The 24,564-nt window shown below is 44.1% G+C and overlaps 1 protein-coding gene across 3 annotated transcripts in view; it reads right to left on the minus strand.

Moving 5' to 3' along the window:
* The window catches only part of tiam2b (TIAM Rac1 associated GEF 2b), a 57,107-nt gene that overhangs the window by 24,757 nt on the left and 7,786 nt on the right, over positions 1-24,564 (minus strand). The window contains exons 1-2 of one of the 3 annotated variants that reach the window (XM_014204870.3): positions 11,869-12,201; positions 1,180-2,499 (exon numbers count right to left, since the gene is read on the minus strand). In XM_014204870.3, coding sequence (XP_014060345.3) covers positions 1,180-2,493 — 1,314 coding nt within the window. In that variant the 5' untranslated portion in view covers positions 2,494-2,499; positions 11,869-12,201. Of the gene's footprint in view, positions 1-1,179; positions 2,500-2,755; positions 2,983-11,868; positions 12,202-24,564 lie in introns of those variants that run through there. The other 2 variants (XM_014204869.3, XM_014204871.3) reach the window with 2 other exon arrangements.

A 24,564-nucleotide genomic window follows, 5' to 3' on the forward strand; every position in this document is an offset into this window, starting at 1 on the left:
CCCTGAACATTTTCCTGGGAGGTTTTATTAACGTTCCGAGAACGGAAATTCTAGGTTATTTGAAGGTAATTAAATAACATGCTGTGAACATGTTTCAATAAGACTTAATAACACTTCTAGCTTAGGTTAACTGTTTTGAACTCTAAACACAGTGCACATGGAAATGAATTTGCTTAGGTATTAATCATGCAAACACATTTATATTTTTAAATGTGGCACGGCGTCAGTGAGATTCAAACCGTGATCTTCTGTTTCCTATCCGTGGAATTAGTCGATGCCAGCTACCCCAGCAAAGGGTTACCTGTCATCCACATCTGGTTCCGAGGAGCATTTCCCGGAGACGAGGCCTACCCCAATCTATTTAATAAAAATGCCATATTGCATTCTGTCTTTGTTGTCCATTCAGTTAAGGCTGTACTCGATATAACTGAAAATCCCACAGAAGAATGTTTTTTCTTAACGTTCTCTGAACTATTTTCGAAAATCCCAACGTCAAACCAGCTGGAGAACGTTACCACAATTGAAATGAAATGTAAACATGTTTGAACTTTTAGGAAGTAATGAAATAGCAATGTAATGTTCTCCAGCGGCAAAAGGAGCGGGAAAGGTTTCCTTTCTGAACCGACATCATCGATCTTTGAAATCTTTCCCATGTAAATATTATATAATTCTACACAAAGTCTTAGGGAGACTAGCCTATAGTCTTACATAATATCTGTCAAAATTATATAAGGTTCTGAAAATGTTCCAGCGGGTAACTATTGTTAGAATAATGTGTTTTTTCCTTTCATAGTAGTGTTTATCGCAATGGCTTGATTTTGTTTATTGAAGAACAAGCTACAAAAGTATCTCCAAGGATCCAGTCTGTCAGATATAAGTCTGAGGGTATTTAGGAGCCATAGGATGACGTGTGACAGAGAGACATTCATATGGCACTGCAATGATCTGCATCGTCAGACTGGATTTAAGAGCCAACGGCCATCAGCCAATCACGTTGACCAAAACAACCTAAACAATGAGATTACTACCACACAGACTCAGCGAGCAGTCTTATCGCATCTCTTCGACAACTGGGGACACGTCATATGATAAAGAGTCTACACTACATGCCCAGTCTTTCCTCCTTCACTGTGTACCCTTCCCTCCTCCCATCCCCTCTTTCTTCCCCTCTTTCCTCACCTGTAGTCTTCTTTTCTTCCTGCTCAGACTTCCCGTCCAGTCGCCGAGGCGCCTGATGCGGCTCTTCAGGTTGTCCTTCCTGCTGTTACCAACCACGATGGCGGAGGGCTCGGTGGCCACCGTGGCAGTAACCCTCCTGCATGGCAGCGTGCGACTGTGAGAGGAGTAGCGCTGGTCGTACGACCCCGAGCTCTCCTCCTGGATGACCGCGTCCAGGGTCAGTAATGAAGTAAGCGACCCCCGTTGCTGGGGGACGTCCTGGAACTGAGTAGGGGGGAACACAGCCGCCACGCTGGGGTTAGAGTAGAGGTCAGACAGGGACACAGGAGGGGACATGAGGCTAAACGGACTCTTCTCCGGGAGAAGGATCATGGAGTCCCCGATGCCACTGTCCTCAGTGCGGCCCGAAGAGCAAGTGTTATACCCGTTGCTGTTAAACCCTCGGCTTGTATATTGACCGTTACCATCCACAGTCTGGAAGAGGAGGCCCGGGGAGATGTCCTCAGTGTGGGCGGACGAGAAGGTGTTGAAGCCGCAGCCCGTCTCCTCGGTGCGAGTGGAGGAGTAGGTGGTGTAGCCGCTGCTGTTGTCCCCCGCTACGGTCTGACTACAGGTGAACACATTGTCGTTGAGCTCCGTGGGGTTCCCCCAGGGAGAGTCGTACCAGGAGCCCTCGGAGCTCAGGGAGCTGCCCTTGCTGGTCCTAGTCAGAGAGGGCTCTGGGGCGGCTACCACAGGCTGGCTGTGGCCTGACAGATCCTGGGGCTCCAGCGACATTCGCATGGCGTTGGTGAACTCAACACGCATGCTGCCGTCCTTATGGAGAAGCACCTTGGGGCTGCTGCGGCTCTCTATGGGACCCCTGTGTTCACACGGAGAAGTCCTCTCGGGGGTACGCTGTCCATTAGCCCCGAGACCGTTAACACTCTCCCCACTACTCTCCAGGTAACTGTAACCGGTATGACAGACGTTTTTCCTGGTCACTTGGGAACTGTCCCCTCTGCCACACCTCTGTGGAGAGATGGGCTTCAGCTTGGCTCCCGGGGGCCCCCCCAGTCCCCTGCCCTCCTTAGTGATGTGGTGCTCATAGTGTTTCGAAGAGCCATAAGGCTGGTTGTGAGTGATCTTGTGCTGGGGCAGGCAGACCCTCCCTCCCTTGCCTCTGGTTCTGTATCCCTGGCCGCTCCCCTCGCTGCCCCTCCACCAGCTATGGGGGGACAGGGCCTCCTCTTTAGTGGAGTAGAACTTTAGAGAGCAGGATTTGGATTTCCCAGGGACGTTAAAACTGCTGTACTGGCTGTCAGTGTTTCCCATTCTGATCTGCTGGGCAGAAGACAAAACATCAGAATGAGAGATAATCAAGACAGGATGTATTTCATTGTAATGAAAAAGGAATTTGTTGTTAACTGACTTCCCTGGTAAAAAAAAAAATATGATAGGAAATGAACTCACATCAGGTTAAACAAAATAAAATCACATAAAGACAATGTTATATAAAACAAAATGAAATCACATAAGGTTAAATGAAAGCACATCAAAAACGATTGTATGCACACCAGCTGTAAAGTTTTCTTACCAGTTGTGGTGTCTGTCCTCAGGACAAACTTAGATACTACTCTGCATACTCCTATGGGTTACGTCTCAGCAGCGCTAGCTAGGCTCTATGTCGTTGTGTGATCTCTTCAGGACTGAGCACCTCTCTCTCTCACACACACTCACACAGCTGCTCTCTCTCTCTCCCTCTCTCTCTCTCGCTCTCTCTCTCTCTCTCCCCGACTCATCTGTAGGGAAAGAGAGGAGGGAGGGGCTTTGGTCAGCTCCACACACACAGTCTGCCTTGTGTGTGAGCCTACTGTGGTTAGAGCCCCACCCCAAATCTAAACACCCCTTCTTCCTTGGCTTGGCCATCCCCCCCACTCCACTCAGCCTCCTTCCATGACATACTGCTACTGAGCTGCTGAAGGGACCTTTTTAAAAGCAGACTTCATTCTGTCACATGTTTATTTTGGTTCTCAGGAATTCTGAGCAATTTTCTCTTCTTTTAAAAAAAATAAATCCTCCACTCTAAAAGACTGTTGAGTTGAAGTCATCAGACAAGGCTATTTGGAGAGTCACCACAAAGCAATGTCTCTGAGTTCTGAGTCAGATTTAAACTTTCAAAAAAAGAACACAAGTTAGAAATCTCGCGTCAGATCAAGTTCAAGCCAAAAAGAATGAAAGAGAACATATCCTTAAGGTAAAACAATTACGGGACATTTTGAAATACAATATGACACTGATGAAAAATGACATCAACCCCAGTGTTTCCTGAAACAGATAAAGCCTCAGAGACTGTTTACATCTTGCCCAGACTTATTTTTTTCCTGAGAGACAGAGAGGGGTCAGAGGTTACAGTGGCCCAAGGTTCACTGTGTTCCAGCAGTAAACTAAAGCAGCACTACGCCTATCCTGTCCTGGGCTCATTCATACTGAAGAGGGAGGAAAGGAAGAGGTGAGGAGGAGTAGAGGAGAGGAGGACAGAGCCCTGGCTACACAAAGCAGGGTGAGAATACATCACACTGCTTACCCGAAAAACATTAACGACCCTTGACCCCTTCATTTAAACCCAACAGGAAGCACCGATGGGGAAACCTTGGATGCCGAAACACCCAGTCAGACGGCAGAGAAAAGAGCAACCGGTTGCCTCCAGTCATTAAGCTAGAATGTTGAGGAGGACAGAAGAACGGCCAGCAGCGTGACAGGTTGTATTCGACACTCGCTGTGTGTGTAAAAAGAAGACGCACCCTTTCACCCGGGGCGCCAGACTATGGGCCTGTGCAGTGGGCTGGGCGGAACCGTGGAACGGGGTGCTTCGTGACACGGTTGTCGACTTGCGCTGCAGACAAGTAGGCCGTGAATGGCTAAAGGTAGAGGCGGTGGTTGACACTTTTGTTGTGCCTCTCCGATAGGCCATCTGCTCCCTCGCTGGGGAAGCCCTGTCACTCTCGACCCTGGCATTCTTCAAGCACAATGAGCCCCCCGTGTAGAACTCCAGGCCTGCCATACTGCAGTGGAAGGCATCAGGGCTGAAAATGAGAACGTGCTCCTGTGGATGGCTGAATGCTCTTGTTTGAAGTTTTTTTTGGGGGGTGGGGGGGGGTTGGAATGCCACACACACAGTCACATCCTATTTATTCCATGACATCAGAGCAGTTCAAAACCAACCGTTCCAACCTTTAATTTCTATTTCAGTGAAGAACTTCATTGCCTTTCCTTTTGTTCACCAAATACAGTACTACGAAACAAGTTCACTCTGAATCCCCCTTTACTATCTTGCTCGCTCTCTTGTCCCAGCAGCCTCTCTGCCTTTCTCTTCCTCCTCCTGACCCCTTTCCTGTTGCTCTGCTTACACGGGCCTGCTAAACACCGACTATGTCCCAAATGGCACCCTATTCCCTATATAGTGCACTACATTTCACCAGGGCTCTGGTCAAAAGTAGTGCACTATATGGGCATGGGCCTTGGTCAAAAGTTGTGCACCATATAGGGAATAGGGTGCCATTTGGGAAGCAACCACTGTATCAGCCAGGCCCCACATACTTCACACAACTTTCCATAAGGGGATAAAGGGCTGGCACAGAGAGAGAGAGAGAGAGAGAGAGAGAGAGAGAGAGAGAGAGAGAGAGAGAGAGAGAGAGAGAGAGAGAGAGAGAGAGAGAGAGAGAGAGAGAGAGAGAGAGAGAGAGAGAGAGAGAGAGAGAATCCTGACAGTGTTCTAAAACAGGCCATTAAAAAAAAAGGTACATGCCCTTCTCTTCATCCACTTTATGTTTGTCACATGAATGTCGTTAGAGCACATCTGCTGCGGCCAAGAATTCCCAACTGAAAATCTACTGCTATGATCTAATATTGTAATAACACAACTGCTCAAGTTTATGACTACAGTACATATGAGTCATCGTACAATGGAATTGTTCATTGTAGACGGTCACTTTCACAGCAAAATCCACCCTGATCAAATAAATTGACCTTATAAAGTTTTTTCAAACAGATCAAAACTGTAGGAGGCATGAATGTAGATGTTTTATTTAAAGAAAAAGAGGTAGATTCAAATCCCCACACTGTGTCAGCAGCAGCATGTGTAGCCTACTATGGATGGAGCCAAAATCCAGTGCATCATTTCTCCTTCAGCAGCCGGATAAAGGAAACAGGAAGAATAGCTAGATCATAAAAAGAAGGAAACAGAGACACCTCCTACCTCCCTCAGGACTGACACTATGATATGGTGGCAAGTGGAACGCAAGAACATACCAACAAACCAATACACCGGAAGTCTCAGTATCAGTCTCTCTCTCTCTATTGTAGAATAATAGTGAAGACATCAAAACTCTAAAATAACACATATAGAATCATGTATTAACCCAACAAAGTGTTAAACAAATCAAAATATATTCTTCAAACAGCCACCGTTTGCCTTGATGACAGCTTTGCACACTCTTGAAATTCTCTCAACCAGCTTCATGAGGTAGTCACCTGGAATGCATTTCAATTAAAAGGTGTGCCTTGTTAAAAGTTAATTAGTGGAATTTCTTTCCTTAATGTGTTTGCGCTAATCAGTTGTGTTGTGACAAGGTAGGGGTGGTTAAAGTCCATCTCTCAGTACATTTATTCATTTCCAAACAATTGCCTAGCTGTCAGGGTGGGCAGACAGCTTGTGTATCAACAGAGCTCTCTAAGATAAGTATCAAATATCATACTAATGAAACAGCCAACAACAGTTTTACAAACACTTTTAGGTTCCATCCCAAATGGCACCCTATTCCCTATGCAGTGCACTACTTTTGACCAGGGCCCTTAGGGAATAGGGGGCCATTTGGACGCATATTTAGTGTTGCTGCAGTGCATGGTTCTCACTGAAATGAAGTCATATCTGGCTGCGGTGTGTGGGCAAGCAGATATAACTCCATCGTATCCTATTGCACAGCCACAGGAAACCAGCCGTGTTGGTCTAGTGTGCTCTGGTCTGTCTTGATAAAACTGTGTTGGTCTAGTGTGCTCTGGTCTGTCTTGATAAAACTGTTGGTGTAGTGTGCTCTGGTCTGTCTTGATAAAACTGTGTTGGTCTAGTGTGCTCTGGTCTGTCTTGATAAAACTGTGTTGGTCTAGTGTGCTCTGGTCTGTCTTGATAAAACTGTGTTGGTCTAGTGTGCTCTGGTCTGTCTTGATAAAACTGTTGGTCTAGTGTGCTCTGGTCTGTCTTGATTTGTCCACACATCTGAATTTGACTGCTCAGGCCAGATGTGGTGTCAAACGCACGCTAGTTTGCAATTTAGTCATGTAAAAACTAGTGTACTGGCATTCTCCAGCCCTAACGCCAGGTTCGGCAATTTACCTGTCTAACATCAGCTCGCTTGCGCTGAGGAAGGAGGGGTGGCAATATTTGAGATGTTGACAAAAATGGACAATTTCATGTAGCGCTAATGGGAAGTTTTAAGACCCACCGGTAACGCAGTCGATAATGGCATGGATTTTGAGAGCGGAAGCGCAGCCTATCCAGCTATGACGAAGTGCCCATGGAACAAGAGATGTGCCTTTTGTGCCGGTGAATCTCATATTTCGAAACATAAAAAATGATTGGTTTCCCCCCCATTTAGTTTAATTTTATAAAAAAACAAGCATAACCTACCCTCTCCTTAATCAAGGCTGGTTTAGCAGCATTGTATTGTCTTTTTAGCCTGGTCATTAGCCGGGTAGCCTATGAATAAACAGGTTTTAAATGGTATACTGAGAGTGCTTTGAAGTATTTCAGGTTTTTCCCCTTTTTTTATTATTCACAAAACTGCATTTCACTTGTTGAAGTAGGCTATCCATCCCCATTTTCAAAGAACGCACCTCGTCTGATTACCAAAGACACAATTCTAGCTCCAAATGATTCCCTCCTCCTGTAATGCCATATCAACAGTGGATAAAAAAAATATATAAAAAAAATATGCCTCGCACATGGGCACCGATACAATTGACAGGAGTCTAGTATTTTGTATAGATGTACGAATGTTATGCGGAAAGAATAGGCCTGTGTGCAACCAGTGCCATGGAACAAGATAAGTAATTTATGATATTGCACTCCTGACGCTACCCTATTTAGAAATATTGTTGCTGGTTTTAAAAAAAACAGTTTCCTTGTTTTCCATTTCATATGATTAGAAACCAAGCCCTCCATAGGCTACCCTAGGCCTAGGCTACTATAGCGAAGGCTGGTTCAACAGCAATGCATTGTGTATTTTTTATCATGGCCTTGCAAAGTAGTCTATCCATAAAAAGTGTTTAAATGTTTTATTTCGTCTGAGTGCCTTGAATTGAAAATATATTGCACATCCTAAAACATACACTCATATGCCTATTTGCATACTTCATTTTGCTTGGTCAAGTATCCATCCCAATCCCCAAAGAGTGCCTCTCATCCAGTTACCAAAGACGCACTCCTCCAAACTTATTTACAATTTTCAGTCCTATAATGCAGTATCAAATGTAGCCCTAGTATATATCTTGCTTACTGAGAACCTGCCTCACACATACAATACAATACAATTTACAGGAGCCTAGTATTTTTATTTTACGAGAAGTGCGATGTGTAAAGACATGTAGGCTAGGCTTATTGACGCCAATTACAATGTTGACCTTTTTTTTCTGTTGCTATGCCTATGATATTTAACAAACTGTATTGTAGTATAATCAACAATGGACTAGGAGGAGAATATTCTGTGCCCGCCAGAAGAATTGGAGTTGACGACAACACAAAAACCGGCAATAACCTACAGAACTTGAGAAAAACGTATGCAGTATTAAGCCATTGAACGCGTTGATTGGCCAGTGAGTGGCCAAGCCCTCATCACACCTACAACTTGTTTATTCATCAAAACCCAACCCTTTTGCGGCGCTGCCAGTTATTGTTCTCATAATTCTGGTTGGACATATAGCGCTACCGCCAGAGCATAGATTTACCATTGCGTTAGGTTTGTTAAAATAAAGCCCACGGTTCACTAGTATGCACTGCTTCTCTTATTCACGTATTCATTCTCTGTTCGCCAAACAATGTTGACCCATTGTCTGCTAACCAGACTATATTTGACCTGGTATTAAATGAAATTAAACAAACTCTTTAGCCACCTCCAGCCCATTTCCACCCTCTGCCTCAATCTGTCAATTTCTAACTAAGTTAGCTGTCAATTAGAGTTGGACCCCATTGATCCATCACTGCAGCTGAGCATTCTGTTGTTAGCAAATATACTGGGGAGTGAGTTGAGGACACAGGCTGCTGTAACGTGTACGCTGGGAGTCGAGAAGCAAGTACAGGGAGTGAATAATTGAATAAATAAAATGAACATGGAACACGAATAGCGTACAGACGTGAAACAGAAACAATAACACTTGGGGAAAGAACCAAGGGGAGTGACAGATATAGTGGAGGTAATCAGGAAGGTGATGGAGTCCAGGTGAGTGTCATGAGGCGCAGGTGCGCGTAACGATAGTGTCGAGCACCAGAGGGGGAGCGGGAGTAACCGTGACAGTATCACCCTATTCCCTATTTAGTGCACTCATTTTAACCAGGGCACATAGGTGTTTGGCCAGTTCTATGTGGTGACTTTCTCTGGCGCAATTTGACCCAGATTTGGGTTAGGTTAGTTGGTACACCGATCGATGACACAGTCTCCAACCCTTTGTGACGCACACCTCTTTATATTGCATCTGCGTGTCCTATACTGTTAGTAGATTGTGTGTAGAACGTAGGTTTTGCCTTGATGTTACATTTTGGCCCTGATCATTTCAGACTGGTGAGAAATACAGTGAGAAATGATCCTAAAAGCCATCTAGAAGTAAATAACTAAATCTTCATACCCTTCATAGTGAGAGGGGTGAGATGGATGGTAGTTGTGCTCGTGGGGGCAGGGCTCTTTCTCTCTCTCTCTCTCCACTGAGCACACACTCTTTTCTTCCAGCTCCATTGTCCCAGAAGAGAGAGAAAGAAAGTGAGAGAGAGGGGGCCAGAGAGGGCCACACAAAGCAGAGACGGCTGCCTGGCGCGGGCTCTTCTGTTCAGCCTCTAGTCCAGATGCCAGCATCAAGCCCCTTTGCCCTTCAAAACATCCATCAATAAAATTTGAATAATACTACATGGTACTTTTCAAAGACCCAAAGTCGCTTTACAATTGTAAAAACGAAACAAAAAGCAGAAATCTAAACTAGGCCAGACTAACAGCAGGTCGAAACAGAAACATGAGTGAGCGAACAGGTGTTGTGTGTGTGTGAGAGTGAGTGTGTGTGGGAGAGAGAGTGTGTGTGTGTGTGTGGGGGGGGGGGGGGGGCTTAGGGGTAGGCCAAGGTGAAGAGGTGGGGCTTTAGGAGGGACTGAAAGATGGTGAAGGGCTCAGAGTCACGGATGGCTGGAGGGTGACAGTTCCAGAGCCTAGGAGCAACCCTGGCGAAGGCCCTGTCGCCGAAACTCCGGGAAGTTGGATCTGGGAACGACAAGGTGGCCTGCTGTGACGGAACGGAGTGAGCGTGCGGGTTGGAAGGGGGAAAGAAGGTCGGGAAAGGTAAGCGGGGGCAAGGTGGTGAAGGGCTTTGTAGGTCAGAAGGAGGATCTTGTAGTTAGTGCCCTAGATTCAATATCTATCCAAGGAGCTCCATAGCAACCACTGATGAGCTCAGTGAGGTAAAAGGCAACCCTCAGACATTGGACACTGTGTACACAATGCCAGTCTCACTGAGAGAGAAAGATGTGCCACAGTGTTGCTGGTGACAGTGATGACGATGGCTTGTCAGTGTCTTTGAAAGGAGGAGCCATATGTTGGCAACTATACTTTCAAAAGATGCCCATGTCATTTAAATGAACAGGTTGAATGGACTGTCTGTCGCTGGCGATTGAGGCAGTTTCAGGCAGTTTTGTGAATGTGCTAATCGCATTTGGAACAAAAACCTGCTAGGAAGCACTTAAATGCCAGCAGCACCCTCAGTTGGTATCCAGATTAAAACCTAAAAGGGTTCTTTAGCTGTACCCAATCCCATAGGATAGGGGTCCCCAACTAGATTCAGCCGCGGGACGATTTTTTTCGTGAGCGGATGGTCAGGGGGCCGGAACATAACTAGAAATCATTTGTACTCGGCAAATTGACGCAAGAAGCATAAAAACATAATCATTTCAAACCTTGATTACATTGGTACACGATCACATATGTCTCTCTATTTATGAGTGGGAATACTTCAGAATAGATTTCCTAAATAAAAATACATTTGAGCTGAGTTCCTAGTGATTTTACATTCTTTTATGTAAAAGAAAATGAAAATCCCCCCCCCCCCCCCCCCAATTTATTATAAAAAAAAAAAATGTTGGCTCAGAAAGCTTTGGGAGGGGGCAATTAAAAGCGTCAGTGGAACAAATTTTGAAAGTTATTTTATACTATTCATTTATACATTTTATTCAGGTTTTCAACATCCATAATAGCATGACCATGATAGTCTTTCAGTTACAATATGGTGGTGAAGGGCTATATTCAGCACACGTTTTCATAATTTCATATTTGGCCCACTCATCTCTGGTCAGAGTCAGAGTGAGGCATGCTGGGTTTGCTCCAGCAATAGCTTAGCACCTGGGTCCGAGCTGTGTGGCGCTGTGTACCGCTGTGTACCACCACACACACTAATGAGCAGGATGTGGTGGTTAAGGCTAAGTCCATGTAAACATAGGGATTCCACAGGCAAACCCGATGCATTCCCTCACACACGAATACACACAGAAGAACGCACACACAAACAGACAGACACACACACACCTACTCTCCCTAAGTACTTTGGGCTTTGAGGTGATTCAGTATTTATTTTCTCTGTGGAGCAACGACAGTGTTGTTGGTCAGTGAAGTCTTAAAGGAATGCATTAACAGTATTGATCTGCTGTTCGGATGCCAAATGAGAGAACAATGAGAGAACAAAAAAAGTGTTATTTCCAGTGCAACCAACAGAAAACAGGAAAAAGGCCCATTTGTAGAACTAAGTGGATTTATTGGCTTAAAGTTTAATACCATTTGTTCAGAAGGTCACTGGTAAATACCCATTTAGCCGTAGAGGAATGCCGTAGACTTTTACAGTAGACTTGGTAATGTGCTGTAAAGCAGCTGAAAACGACTAAAAACCTCTGGACCACATCCCCCTATTGTATGCTGGGTTTTATTTTAATAGTTCATAGTTTCTATTGTAGATGGTGCAGCCTTAGCACGGCAGTATGGCTGCCAGAGGTCCACAGCCATGGAAATGATGGTGATCTGAGAGGGCAGTAGGGCCCCAGCCCTGTTCTCCTTGTTTGATCGGCTATGCAAAAACACCTCTGACTCTCACTGAAGACCAAGGCACGCAGAGTCGGATCCGCTTTCCAGCCGGACACACACTGTGCACACACAGCTTGGGAATTCTGCTGACCGGTCACTTATGAGAGGTGAGAGGTGAGGCCGGACAAAATCCATTCTCTTGAGTCTTTCTCACGTGCACTGCAGTGCACACAATCCTACATGACCTAAAAACGCACCCAGGCACACAAGCACACGCACACATCAAGGCACACACTGACTATACTTTACACGGTACACACAACATACACACTCAGGACGCAGTCACTTCCTTAGTCAGGGTAGGGCTATTTCCGCTCAGATAGTCACTCACCAATAACAGGGCTCCAGTCTTATTTGAATGTGACTCACAGGTCTCAGAAGGTCAAACATCCCGTCCACTTGTGTTCCCGTGATGCTATCATTGTAGTACTGTAGGGTAAAACCTGGGAACAAAATCCAACTGAAGCTTCATCTGAATAGCCTACATGAGAGCGATCACAGCCCCAGTACACACAGCGCACCTATTCCCGCTGACTGCTTTGAGGAATTCAGAAAAACATGTTCAAGATTTCAGAATGATCTTTCAGGTTCTGTACTGAAAATTGAAAAGTGCTGCAGCACTTCACCAAGTTGTCCTCTGACTTCAGACTCTTCTCTCATTTGAGGGGAACATGTAAACAAATCCAAAAACCAACCCCTTCCCTTACATAAGAGGCCGCCCATTCAGGGAGTCGCGGAGCTGAGCTCACCAGGAACCGCAGTGGCTTAGTCACAATTCTCCACCCTTTTTTTCATAAGTGTGCACATGCACACTCCCCATCATGGATTTAAAAGCATATGATTGCCGTAAACATTGGCTGGAGTGAGTTTCCACTATTGCTAAATACATGCGAGAAAGTGTGCAAGTGTAAAGTTTGACAGAAGGGTGGAGAATCGGGACTCAGGAGAGAAGTCAGGAGCGCCTCACTCACTCCTCTGTTATGCAACACAGGGAGAGGCTGCAGATCCAGCCGCACAGAATGGAAAACAATGAGGGCTAGAGCCAGAAACGGGCAGGACAAGCTGCCAAAAAATCAACGGAGAGAGAAACCACAGTGTGTGCTGCTGGAGAAGAAATGAGAAGAAGAAGAAAGAGGGGGGAGTGGGAAAAACTGACACACAGGGGAAACATACACTCTGACTCACATACACTCGTTCATCCACTTCAACACAAATGCATGCTATTTATTTATTCATTTATTCAGGTGAATAAATGAATAAATAACCCTTTGCGTTTATTGCATGGTTTGTACCAAGCATTGAAACATTTAACTCTCACCACCCCAGTGGTGTTCAAATGCAAAAGAGTCATAAATTATAGGTCAGGGAAGGTTCCCATGAATCCACTGTGGGGAAGGAGGGAGAGAGAGAGAGAGAGAGAGAGAGAGAGAGAGAAGAGAGAGAGAGAGAGAGAGAGAAGAGAGAGAGAGAGAGAGAGAGAGAGAGAGAGAGAGAGAGAGAGAGAGAGAGAGAGAGAGAGAGAGAGAGAGAGAGAGAGAGTGTTCAATTCACATTCAACCCTTAATCTGGAGGGAATTAAACTCATGAGGCTACCCAGTATTTCCCCCCTCAGGCTAAACCTCTGTTCAATGAGAGAGCGATGTCTGGGAGCTCCAGCCTTACAGGGCCACTAACCCTAACCCTGTCTATGTAGCAGACAACGCATAACACACCCCCACAGCTAGGCTAATCTAGGCTGTCCAAAATGGAACCCAATTCCCTATGTAGTGCACTACTTTTGACCAGGGCCTGTAGAACCCTATTCCCTATATAGTGCACTACTTTTGACCAGATCCCTATGGGCCCTGGTCAAAAGTAGTGCACTACATAGGGAATAGGGTGCCATTTGAGACACACAGCCCTAGGCTCTCTCCCTGCACCCCTCATCAGGGAATAGGCGTCTCTGCTGGGGTTGGTGAGACGGATGAGTGCGTTGGGCGACCAGAGAGAAGAGGATATTAACAATTGTGACATTCTGTGTTTCCATATTAAAAGGAAATACGTTTGAGGATGTATTCTTAAGTGGCACAGAGGCTACAAATATGAGCGTCTCTGTTTGTGCTCTGAAGTGTGGGTGTTCTCGTAAATGTGTGTTTGTACATGCCTGTGTGTGTGTGTGTGTGTGTGTGTGTGTGTGTGTGTGTGTGTGTGTGTGTGTGTGTGTGTGTGTGTGTGTGTGTGTGTGTGTGTGTGTGTGTGTGTGTGGTGAGTGGGCGGCAGGTAGCCTAACGGTTAGAGAGGCAAGCCAGCAAGTGGAGGGTTGCCAATTCGAATCCCGGGTTCCGACGAGAACTGAGCTGGCAACCGGAGGGTTGCTGGTATCAAATCCTAGATGCTATTGCCTGCCTTTGCCCTAGGCACGTAACCCCCCCCCCCCCCCCCCCCCCCCCACACAACAGCAGCTCCCCAGGCACCCAGTGTGGAAGCCCCCTGCACCTCTCCATATTCAGACCCCTTGACTTTTTCCACATTTTGTTAGGTTACAGCCTTATTCTAAAATGTATTAAATCATTTTTCCCCCCTCATCAATCTACACACAATCCCCCATGATGACAATGCAAAAACAGGTTTTTCGATTTATTTTGCAAATTTATTTAAAAAAAATAAAAAATTCAATATCACATTTACATAAGTATTCAGACCCTTTACTCAGTACTTTGTTGAAGCACCTTTGGTAGCGATCACAGCATTGAGTCTTCTTGGGTATGACGCTACAAGCTTGGCACACCTGTATTTGGGGAGATCCTCCCATTCTACTCTGCAGATCCTCTCAAGCTCTGTCAGGTATGATGGGGAGCGTTGCTGCACAGCTATTTTCAGGTCTCTCCAGAGATGTTCAATCGGGTTCAAGTCCGGGTTCTGGCTGGGCCACTCAAGGACAGTCAGAGATTTGTCCCGAAGCCACTCCTGCGTTGTCTTGCCTGTGTGCTTAGGGTCATTGTCCTGTTGGAAGGTGAACCTTCATCCCAGTCTGAGGTCCTGAGCGGTCTGGAGCAGGTTTTCATCAAGGATCTCTCTGTACTTTGCTCTTTTCATCTTTGCCTTGATCCTGACTAGTCTCCCAGTCCCTGCCGCTGAAAAACATCCCCTCACCATGATGCTGCTACTACAATGCTTCACTGTAGGGATGGTGCCAGGTTTCCTCCAGATGTGACGCTTGGCATTCAGGCCAAAGAGTTCAATCTTGGTTTCATCGGACCAGAGAATCTTGTTTCTCATGGTCTGAGAGTCTTTAGGTGCCTTTTTGCAAACTCCAAACGGGCTGTCATGTGCCTTTTACTGAGGAGTGACTTCCGTTTGGCCACTCTACCATAAAGGCCTGATTGGTGGAGTGCAGCGGAGATGGTTGTCCTCCTGGAAGGTTCTCCCATCTCCACAGAGCGACTCTAGAGCTCTGTCAGAGTGACCATCAGGTTCTTGGTCACCTCCCTGACCAAGGCCGTTCTCCCCCGATTGCTCAGTTTGGCCGCGCGGCCAGCTCTAGTAAGAGTCTTGGTGGTTCCATTCTTCCAATTAAGAATGATGGAGGCCACTGTCTTCTTGGGGACTTTCAATGCTGCAGAAATGTTTGGGTACCCTTCCCCAGATCTGTGCCCCGACACAATCCTGTCTCGGAGCTCTACGGACAATTCCTTCGACTCATGGCTTGGTTTCTGCTCTGACATGCACTGTCAACTGTGGGACCTTACAGAGACAGGTGTGTGCCTTTCCAAATCATGTCCAATCAATTGAATTTACCACAGGTGGACTCCAATCAAGTTGTAGAAACATCTCATCTTTGGGTCTTGGGTAAAACGTGGAAGTCCAATTTTGGGTGATTTTAAAGCTCATTTCATAATCTCCAGCACAATACTAGTGTGTACATATTTGAAAACGGTGCATTTCTATGTTTTGTAGAACAAAATCTAATGTTAAAAAGTTCTACCCGATGACATCAACAGTGATTTTCAAACACTATGATATACGTGATGGCGTTGGAACAAGAAAATACTTTCCCTCTGGCTAGAAAATCGTTGCAGGTTTTGAAAATCACAGTTTTTCATACTTTTAACCCTACCCTGTGATGTCACAGAGAAGCATTGTTTAGGACCTTTCTTCTTATCTTTTTACCCACGGATCATAGAAACACGGCGTTGTCATATGTAAACATGGGTATGGTGCTGGAGATAATGAATATGACGTTGAAAAGTGGTGGAATTGCCCTCTAATCTTGATCTTAAGAGGCAAGGGGACTTATCTTGTGTGGGAACAGGGAGTAGAGGAGATTGGAGTGCATAACGTAGAACTAATAGATCAGTAATGAAATGCAGCTGTGGCTCAGTCAGGCCCATAAAGACATGGGGAAACATAAAGCCTTGTTATTGGACTCTCATTAGTGCTGAGTGATTAACCGAAATGTTGGTTATTTCTCTTCATTTTTTTGTTGTCGTAATTGGCCAACATCAGTTCAATTATTTTCTGTGAGCTCAATGCAAATTCGTAGTTTCTCTGGAGATAAATCAGATCAAGCCTGAACTGTGCAATGTAGTAGGGAGTTGTAGTTTCCAACAGGCCAATATTGTACATAGTTTAGCGCAGAAAATTTGGTAATTAACTACAATGACCATAATACATTGCGTGCCTACTTGTCCGGTGTGTGTTTCTTTTACGCCTGCTACGTAAAAGAGACAGAAGACAGCAGTTGCTTCGCAAAGCATCTCTACCTGAAAATACATGATCTAAGTGATTGATAGTTTGTATTCAGCAGTTATAAAAGTATGCAGTCATAAAAGTAAGAACTACTAAAATAGTGATTTTGTCAGACAGCATGGGTAGCAGCTCTATAGAGATGCGATGATGACTTTGATGAAATAATAAAGTCATTAAATAAAACCAATGTAATATACACAACAACTGAAATATTTTATAAAGGTAAAGTAATGTGAATAAATGATGGTTAATAAGTGATCAGCTGTAAATTGGCAGTCACTACCGTCATGGGACTTTTATTCATTGTTTTATTCTGTGTTGTTACAGCATTCCGCCCACATAATGCATAGTGCATTTAATGTTACATTTAAAAAAAATCAAAATCTGTTATTATTTTTCTAGAATCAAACCGAGACCGAACCAACCTCAAAAAAAGCCTAACAGAGTAGCTAGGGCCTGTCCTCTGTCCCTCACTTATGCACAACAACAACTTCAATGCACAAAGCAGTGTAAACCACCAATCTAGAATACCATTGAGTACAAATGGAGGTTGGGGTTATATTTTCAAAGCGCTTAAAAAAAAAGTGCTCTTGTATTCTGAAACTCGGCAGCATTAAACGATAGGAGAGAATGACACGCTTCCCTGAGAAGGGGGAGCTCTCCTAATACACACTGAGGAATAGAATAATTAACTTGACACTAATTTCAGAGATGGAAACAAACCTCCTTGGCCCATCTGTGGTCTGGTCTGGGCAAGCGGCTGCCGTGTTAAGAGGGGGTGACAGCGCTGCAGCTGGACGAGATTCGCTTCTGTTCTAATGCCACACATGCACGCGCACAAAAAGAGCGCATTGGGTTTGCAATGGATGCCCATTATCCCACATGGGAGATTGATAAGGTAACATTTGCTGTGAAATGGCATCGCGGAGAGACCCTTAATGCGAGCCACGAGTTTTTGGTGTGGCTGGAGGATGCAGGACTGTGTGGTACGTAACGCAGGCTGTTTTTCCAGTAAGGAAAAAAACTTTACCCCTAACTGAAAACCCCCCTATCCACTCTCTTCCCCCATTCAGGTCTCCAGCAAAGCCAGTGTGCCCAGTGGTGGAGACCATGGAGACAGAGGACGACCTAAATTACAGCTGTGGGCCACAAAGTAATCCACATTATCATGAGTTATATGTTGGTGATTTCCTCTTTCCTGGAAATAATGTATATATATATGTGTGAGGGAACTGTGTATATCAACGAGACAGAGGGCTGGCCTGGCAATCCATGTCTGTTTTGGAAATGCAGATTATCTAAGCATGCTTTAGGCATACTGTAGACTTTTGGTCTCGTAGTTGAGAGAGTGCATATTTTGAACTACACTGAGTGTACAAAACATTAGGAACACCTGCTCTTTCCATGACATAGACTGACCAGGTGAATCCAGGTGAAAGATATAATCCCTTATTCACGTCACTTGTTAAATCCACTTCAATCAGTGTAGATGAACGGGAGGAGACAAAATATTTAAGTGCCTTTGAACGGTGTATGGTAGTAGGGGCCAGGCGCACTGGTCTGTGTCAAGAACTGCAACACTGCTGTTTTTTTTTTTAACGCTCAACAGTTTCCGGTGTGTATCAACAATGGTTCACCACCCAAAGGACATCCAGCCAACTTGACACAACTGCGGGAAGCATTGGAGTCAACATGGGCCAACATCAGTGTGGAACACTTTCGACACCTTGTAGAGTCCATGCCCTGATTAATTGAGGCTGTTTTGAGGGCAAAAGGGGGGTGCAACGCAATATTAAGGTGTTCTTAATGTTTTGTACACTCAGTATATATAGCTACCGACTGCATAACAACTAGTGGCGATTTTAGCATGTAAATCTTGGTGGGTCAAAGAAATATGTATGCGTACCAGCAATGCCACTACACAACACAACACAATACAAAAATTGCACTGTAATTGTGAAAAACCGTGCCCACAAACTGTTAGGACCTACATAAAGATGTCCCAACAGCAGAGTCCCAACAGCAGTCCCAACACCTTACCACTGCTACACCTGGCTATCAGCGGAGCCTTGTCTGGCAGCAAAACAGTTCATTCATCCTCATTTACTGGCTTTTTAAATAACATAGCTGATATGGCTGACTTGCTTAAACAAATGTGCTTTCTACTGACAATTGAAATGTACAAACTATGGCATAAGAGAACGACGAGCGGATAAGAGGCAAGTCGTAATTTCGAATAAGACATTAATGAGAGAGCTAGGACGGACGTTGTCAATATAACTATTTGTTCAGCGACAGAATTCAGAACATGGGCCGTTCTTACAGTATTCTCCCTGTACACCAAGTCAGAAATATAGGTTAAATCAAGGGGGCATATAAGCAGACAATGAAAGCTCTTACAATATTCAATGACTACATTTCTCTAAAACAGGCTAAAGGCTACATGTGCACCACCAAGTCAGAACAGTAGGCAAAATTAAGAGGGGGAAAAGGGACCAAATTCCTAGCATGAGGCACATGGGCTACTTACATCTTAGTACACAACATACAGTTAGTACTACTTTCTTAGCTACAGTATACATATCTCCCTGGCATATTACATCATTTATGCAACAGCATACAATACATTTTTGGACTCACCTTGGTTGTGCAGTGCTCACTTCCTTCCAAACCATTCATTGTTGCATTTGTGATTTCCAACTTGTTGTGTAATGTTTATGTGCAATGGCCGATGAGCACCGATACGTTTTATCTATAATTTCTCTTCATTATTGATCTTCATATGACAAGGATTGAAAATAATTTGCCAGTAGATTGTCAACTTGATTCATAATGATGACTGTTAGCTAAGATTTTGAAAGTATGATGTTGACATGATCAGTCCAATCAAAGCTACTGTAGATATAACATGATTTGACATCATTTCATCTGTGGCCAATGACCTTGACCTTTCTTGGATGGGCACTTCTAATGTAACTCTGTGGCAGCACCCAAGGTGCTAGAATTTTTTAAGTCTACCCTTAGACTTTGCGGTGACGTAGTGTCCCCATGAGTGACAGAACACTGAGCCAATCACAGTGCAACGCTCCTTATTTTCTGCTGGCTTGCCCCACCACCACAGAAAGCACTGAGCTAGGCTGAAACACCTGCATTTTGGAGCTGCCTTACTCAAGAAAACAAAAGAGACCATGTTTGTATGCGGCTTCATTAACTCAATGATATACAACATTTTTTTTACATTATTTGCAAACTGATATGTGACACGTATTAAATGCCAAAATAGGCAAGCCCCCCCACCCAAAAAATGTATTTATAATTTTTCTGTTAAAAATGTGGGGCTCAAAACAGGTGGGGCTTAGCCCCAGCTGCCCTGAATGACGGGTCGCCACTGATGACAACATACAGGTAGATGCCAAAAAAAAGGTACCCCTTGAGTAAATGAATGATACAAAGTATATTGAAAGCTGCCCACTCTGCAAAAACTGGTTGAATCAATGTTGTTTCCATGTCATTTCAACCCAAAAATCTATGTGATGACTTTGAATCAACGTGGAAAACTGATTGGATTTTCAAAAAGTCATCAATGTAAGGGCATTTCATTTTTTTTGTATCCATCGTTTTACATACAGTAAATTCAATGACATGGTGAATTTGATTGTTGATTTCTCGATGAATTCACGTTAGTTGACAACTCAATCAAATGTAAATCAAAACTAGACATTGAACTGACGTTTGTGCCCAGTGGGAGGTGCTTCCACACAGGTGTGGTTCCTGAGTTAATCAAGCAATTAATATCCCATCATGCTTAGGGTCATGCATAAAAATGCCCTACCGTGGCTAGAAGAAGAGATCAGTGACTTTGAAAGCGGGGTCTCAAAGGAGCATAGGGGGTTTAAAGGATGTGTGTGTGTGTGTGTGTGTGTGTGTGTGTGTCTCAGTCACCAGATCTCAACCCAATTGAACACTTATGGGAGATTCTGGAGCGGCGACTGAAACAGCATTTTCCACCACCATCAACAAAACCGTAAATTATGGAATTTCTTGTGGAAGAATGGTCCCTCCAGTAAAGATATTTTATGTTGGTGTTTCCTTTATTTTGGAAGTTACCTGTAGCTTGAAGCACTTCACTATAAGCAGCCATAGTAACAGAATCTTAGATTGGCTGTTGTACGTTAAAAGGATAATATGTTGAAGTGAGAGCGCAATTACATGACTAATTCATATTAGGGTCCTTTAAAGTCTGGCTCTTTGTTGCTGTCAGAGATTCCCCACTAGGCTAATGCCAGCCTCTGAAATGACTTCAAACACTGAAACACTCCATTCAGCTGTATTCACAGCAACTCGCTTTTCCACAACGCTTTTGTTGTGGAACCCGCATTTCCACAACAAAAAAAGGAGTGTTTTGCCAAAAACAGTATTTGCTTTGTTTTATTTGGGTTAAGGTATGCTCTTCGACAGTACCCTTCCCTTCCTCTCTATGTTGACTTTCAGCATCATATTCTCTATGACGCTCAATGGGTTCTTTGGTTCCAAAAATGTGGGCTTTTTCACCTACCTAGAGCCAGACACTTGCCTTTGGCATAGCCAGCACAACTGAGCAACGCTCCACTTTAGTCTCAATTTATATCAACATTGGTTATCAACATTGGGTAGAACCTCTTGAATTGTCCATGATGTTAACAACAAGATAATGAATAACCTTTGTTCTTCTATAAAGATGACTCCCCAAGAGAAATTATAGATTTAAATGATCATCGCTGTCTGATTTTGATCTTAATACAACAATCTAATACATTTCTTATTTGTATTATTCATTCCAATGTCCGACCTAATTAAGGTCAGCAATTAACTCTTTATTATGAAGAAAATGTGAATCCAATTATGTTTATTGGCCAGGGGCATTTTAATAGTATAATAGTTCTGCCTGACATAATTGAGTTTTACATTAAATAAGATGGTATCAGGGCTGCTCTCGTGCCTTATAATGCCCCATGTATAATGGGTTTCCATTGTGGGATTACAAGGCCTCTTCATGCTCGGTACACCCAGTCTTATTGTTGTGCGCAAGAGGATTTAGCGAAAACAACAAAACCCAGGACAGCTAAGCCTATATCACATTCTTCCATCGTAAAAAAAGTGCAGGCTTGCAAGACAAAATATGGGTTAATTGGGTAGAAAATCCACCGCACATTCCACACGCCAGCAGTTCAGATAGCTGAACACAGAGGACCCTTCTTCTGTACCAGACCCACAAAAGACATCAAGGCACTTTACCACTAGATCTGGGCTGGATGAGGTTACTGGGCTACGTGCCTGTGATGACTACCACTGGAAAAATGTACCCACTACCCAGGGACTTCACCTGTTGATGGATCTTATTGTCTTTATATGTACCACAAAAAAAGAGTTCTCTCTGAAGGAGCTCTTAGGAGCTCTCACATAGGAGAATTCAAGAACATATACGGTGCATTAGGAAAGTATTCAGACACCTTCACTTTTTCCACATTTTGTTACGTTACAGCCTTATTCGAAAATTGATTAAATTGATTTTTTCTCATCAATACCCCAATACCCCATAATGACGAAGCAAAAACAGGTTTAAAAAATATATAGAAAATATAAAATATATATATATATATTACATTCATATAAAGACCCTTTACTCAGTACTTTGTTGAAGTACCTTTGGCAGCGATTACAGCCTAGAGTCTTCTTGGGTATGACGCTACAAGCTTGGCACACCTGTATTTGGGGAGTTTCTCCCATTCTTCTCTGCAGATCCTATCCAGCTCTGTCAGGTTGGATGGGGAGCGTTGCTGCACAGCTATTTTCAGGTCTCTCCAGAGATGTTTGATCAGGTTGAAGTGCAGGCTCTGGCTGGGCCACTCAAGGACATTCAGAGACTTGTCCCGAAGCCACTCCTGCGTTGTCTTGGCTGTATACTTTGGGTCGTTGTCCTGTTGGAAGGTGAACCTTCGCCAAGGTATGAGGTCCTGAGCGTTCTGAAGCAGGTTTTCATCAAGGATAGGGCTGGGCGATATGGCCAAAATCTCATATCCCGATATAGGTCACTTCATATCCCGATAACGATAGTTTATATAAAATGACCACATGTAAAGGCCTATTTCTTATTACATTTTGAATTATACTCAACAAATAAAAAAAGGTACTTACTCATATTTGATTATTTCTTTCATTTAGAACCTGTGCAAATTTTCAATTAAGCATGTAACAAAATATAAAATATGAATGTATAAAATCTAAAAAAAGGTAAATAGAAAACACTTCAACTATAGTTGCAAACAAAATAAATATATGCCTAATATATATATATATATATATATTTTTTTTATTTTTATTTTTTGGGGGGGGGCTTTCCTGTTTTGCATGTTATTTTGGCATTAATACGTGTCACATATCAATTTGCATTGGGTACCTTGGATCGAGTGTTAGCACCAATTCACAAAACCCAAGTTTCTTGACCGTGTAAATTGGGTCCATGTCTTTGTGTAACAGTGTAGGTTCCGTCCCTCTCTTCGCCCCAACCTGGGCTCGAACCAGGGACCCTTGCACACATCAACAACTGACACCCCACGAAGCATCGTTACCAATCGCGCCACAAAAGCCGCGGCCCTTGCAACGCAAGGGGAAACCCTACTTCAAGTCTCAGAGCGAGTGATGTCACTGATTGAAACGCTATTAGCGCGCACCACCGCTAACTAACTAGCCATTTCACATCGGTTACACTTGCAGATGTAAGTTGTAACAGCAGCTGTTATCTCCTTCCATCTTCGTGATTCTTTGCCATATGGTGTGCCGCGGGCAAAAGCCTCTTGCAATGTCTGAGTCGGGGGTTTGTTTTGAGCACTCAACTGTACTTTTTGGGGTCTCATCCGTAGACTGTCTCCGTGCTGTTTCACATGATTCTTGCGTAGGTGGTAAAATAGGTTAGAGGTGTTTGAGCCTGTTTTCGGGACCGGCCTGCAGCATATTTTGCAGTGGACGGTTTTCTGGTCCGTGTCAGACTTTTCATACCCAAACCACGTCCATGCGACCGAAGTTGCCCCTCCTTTAGGTACGAGCTCCGTGTCTCTGCTCTGTGTCACGTTCACTCTTCCATGTTTGTTTGTGTTGCAAAGCGCCATTTGGAAGAACGCAAAGCGTCATCCAATTGACGAAAAATATTGCAGTAAAGAGTGTGATTTGTGACACAACGAAATAAACGATAGAGCACAATATGAAACGATAGACGTTTTTCTATCGTCACACGATATATATCGTCATATCGCCCAGCCCTAATCAAGGATCTCTCTGTACTTTGCTCCGTTCATCTTTCTCTCGATCCGGACTACTATCCCAGTCCTTGCCGCTAAACAATATCCCCACAGCATGATGCTGCCACCACCATGCTTCACTGAAGGGATGGTATTGGCCAGGTGATGAATGGTGCCTGGTTTACTCCAGACGTGACGCTTAGCATTCAGGGCAAATATTTCAATCTTGGTTTCATCAGACCAGAGAATCTTGTTTCTTATAGTCTGAGAGTCATTTAGGTGCCTTTTGGCAAACTCCAAGCAGGCTGTCATGTGCCTTTTACTGAGGAGTGACTTCCGTCTGGCTAAACAATCATAAAGGCCTAATTGGTGGAGTGCTGCAGAGATGGTTGTCCTCCTGGAAGGTTCTCCCATCTCCACAAAGGAACTCTGGAGCTCTGTCAGAGTGACCATTGGGTTCTTGGTCACCTCCCTGACCAAGGCCCTTCTCCCCCGATTGCTCAGTTCGGCCGAGCGGCCAGCTCCAGGAAGAGTCTTGGTGGTTCCAAACTTCTTCCATTTAAGAATGATGGAAGCAAATGTGTTATTGGGGACTTTCAATGCTGCAGAAATGTTTTGGTACCCTTCCCCAGATCTGTGCCTCGGACAATTCCTTCGATCTCACGGCTTAGTTTTTCCTCTGACATGCACTGTCAACTGTGGGACCTTATGTAGACAGGTGTGTGCCTTTCCCAAATCACGTCCAATCAATTGAATTTACCACAGGTGGACTCCAATCAAGTCGTAGAAACATCATGAAGGATGATCAATGGAAGCAGGGTGCACCTGAGCTACATTTCGAGTCTCATAGCAAAAGGTCTGAATACTTATGTAAATAAGGTATTTCTGTTTTAATTTTTTATACATTTTCGCTTTGTCATTATGGGGTATTTTGTGTAAAAGGGGTCTGTATACTTTCCGAATGCACTGTAAAAGATTTGGTCACAGACTGAAGATGTTGTTACTATGATCATCTACTACCCTCT

This window comes from Salmo salar, chromosome 06 (assembly GCF_965601325.2).
Source record: "Salmo salar chromosome 06, fSalSal1, whole genome shotgun sequence".
Lineage (NCBI taxonomy): Eukaryota > Metazoa > Chordata > Actinopteri > Salmoniformes > Salmonidae > Salmo > Salmo salar.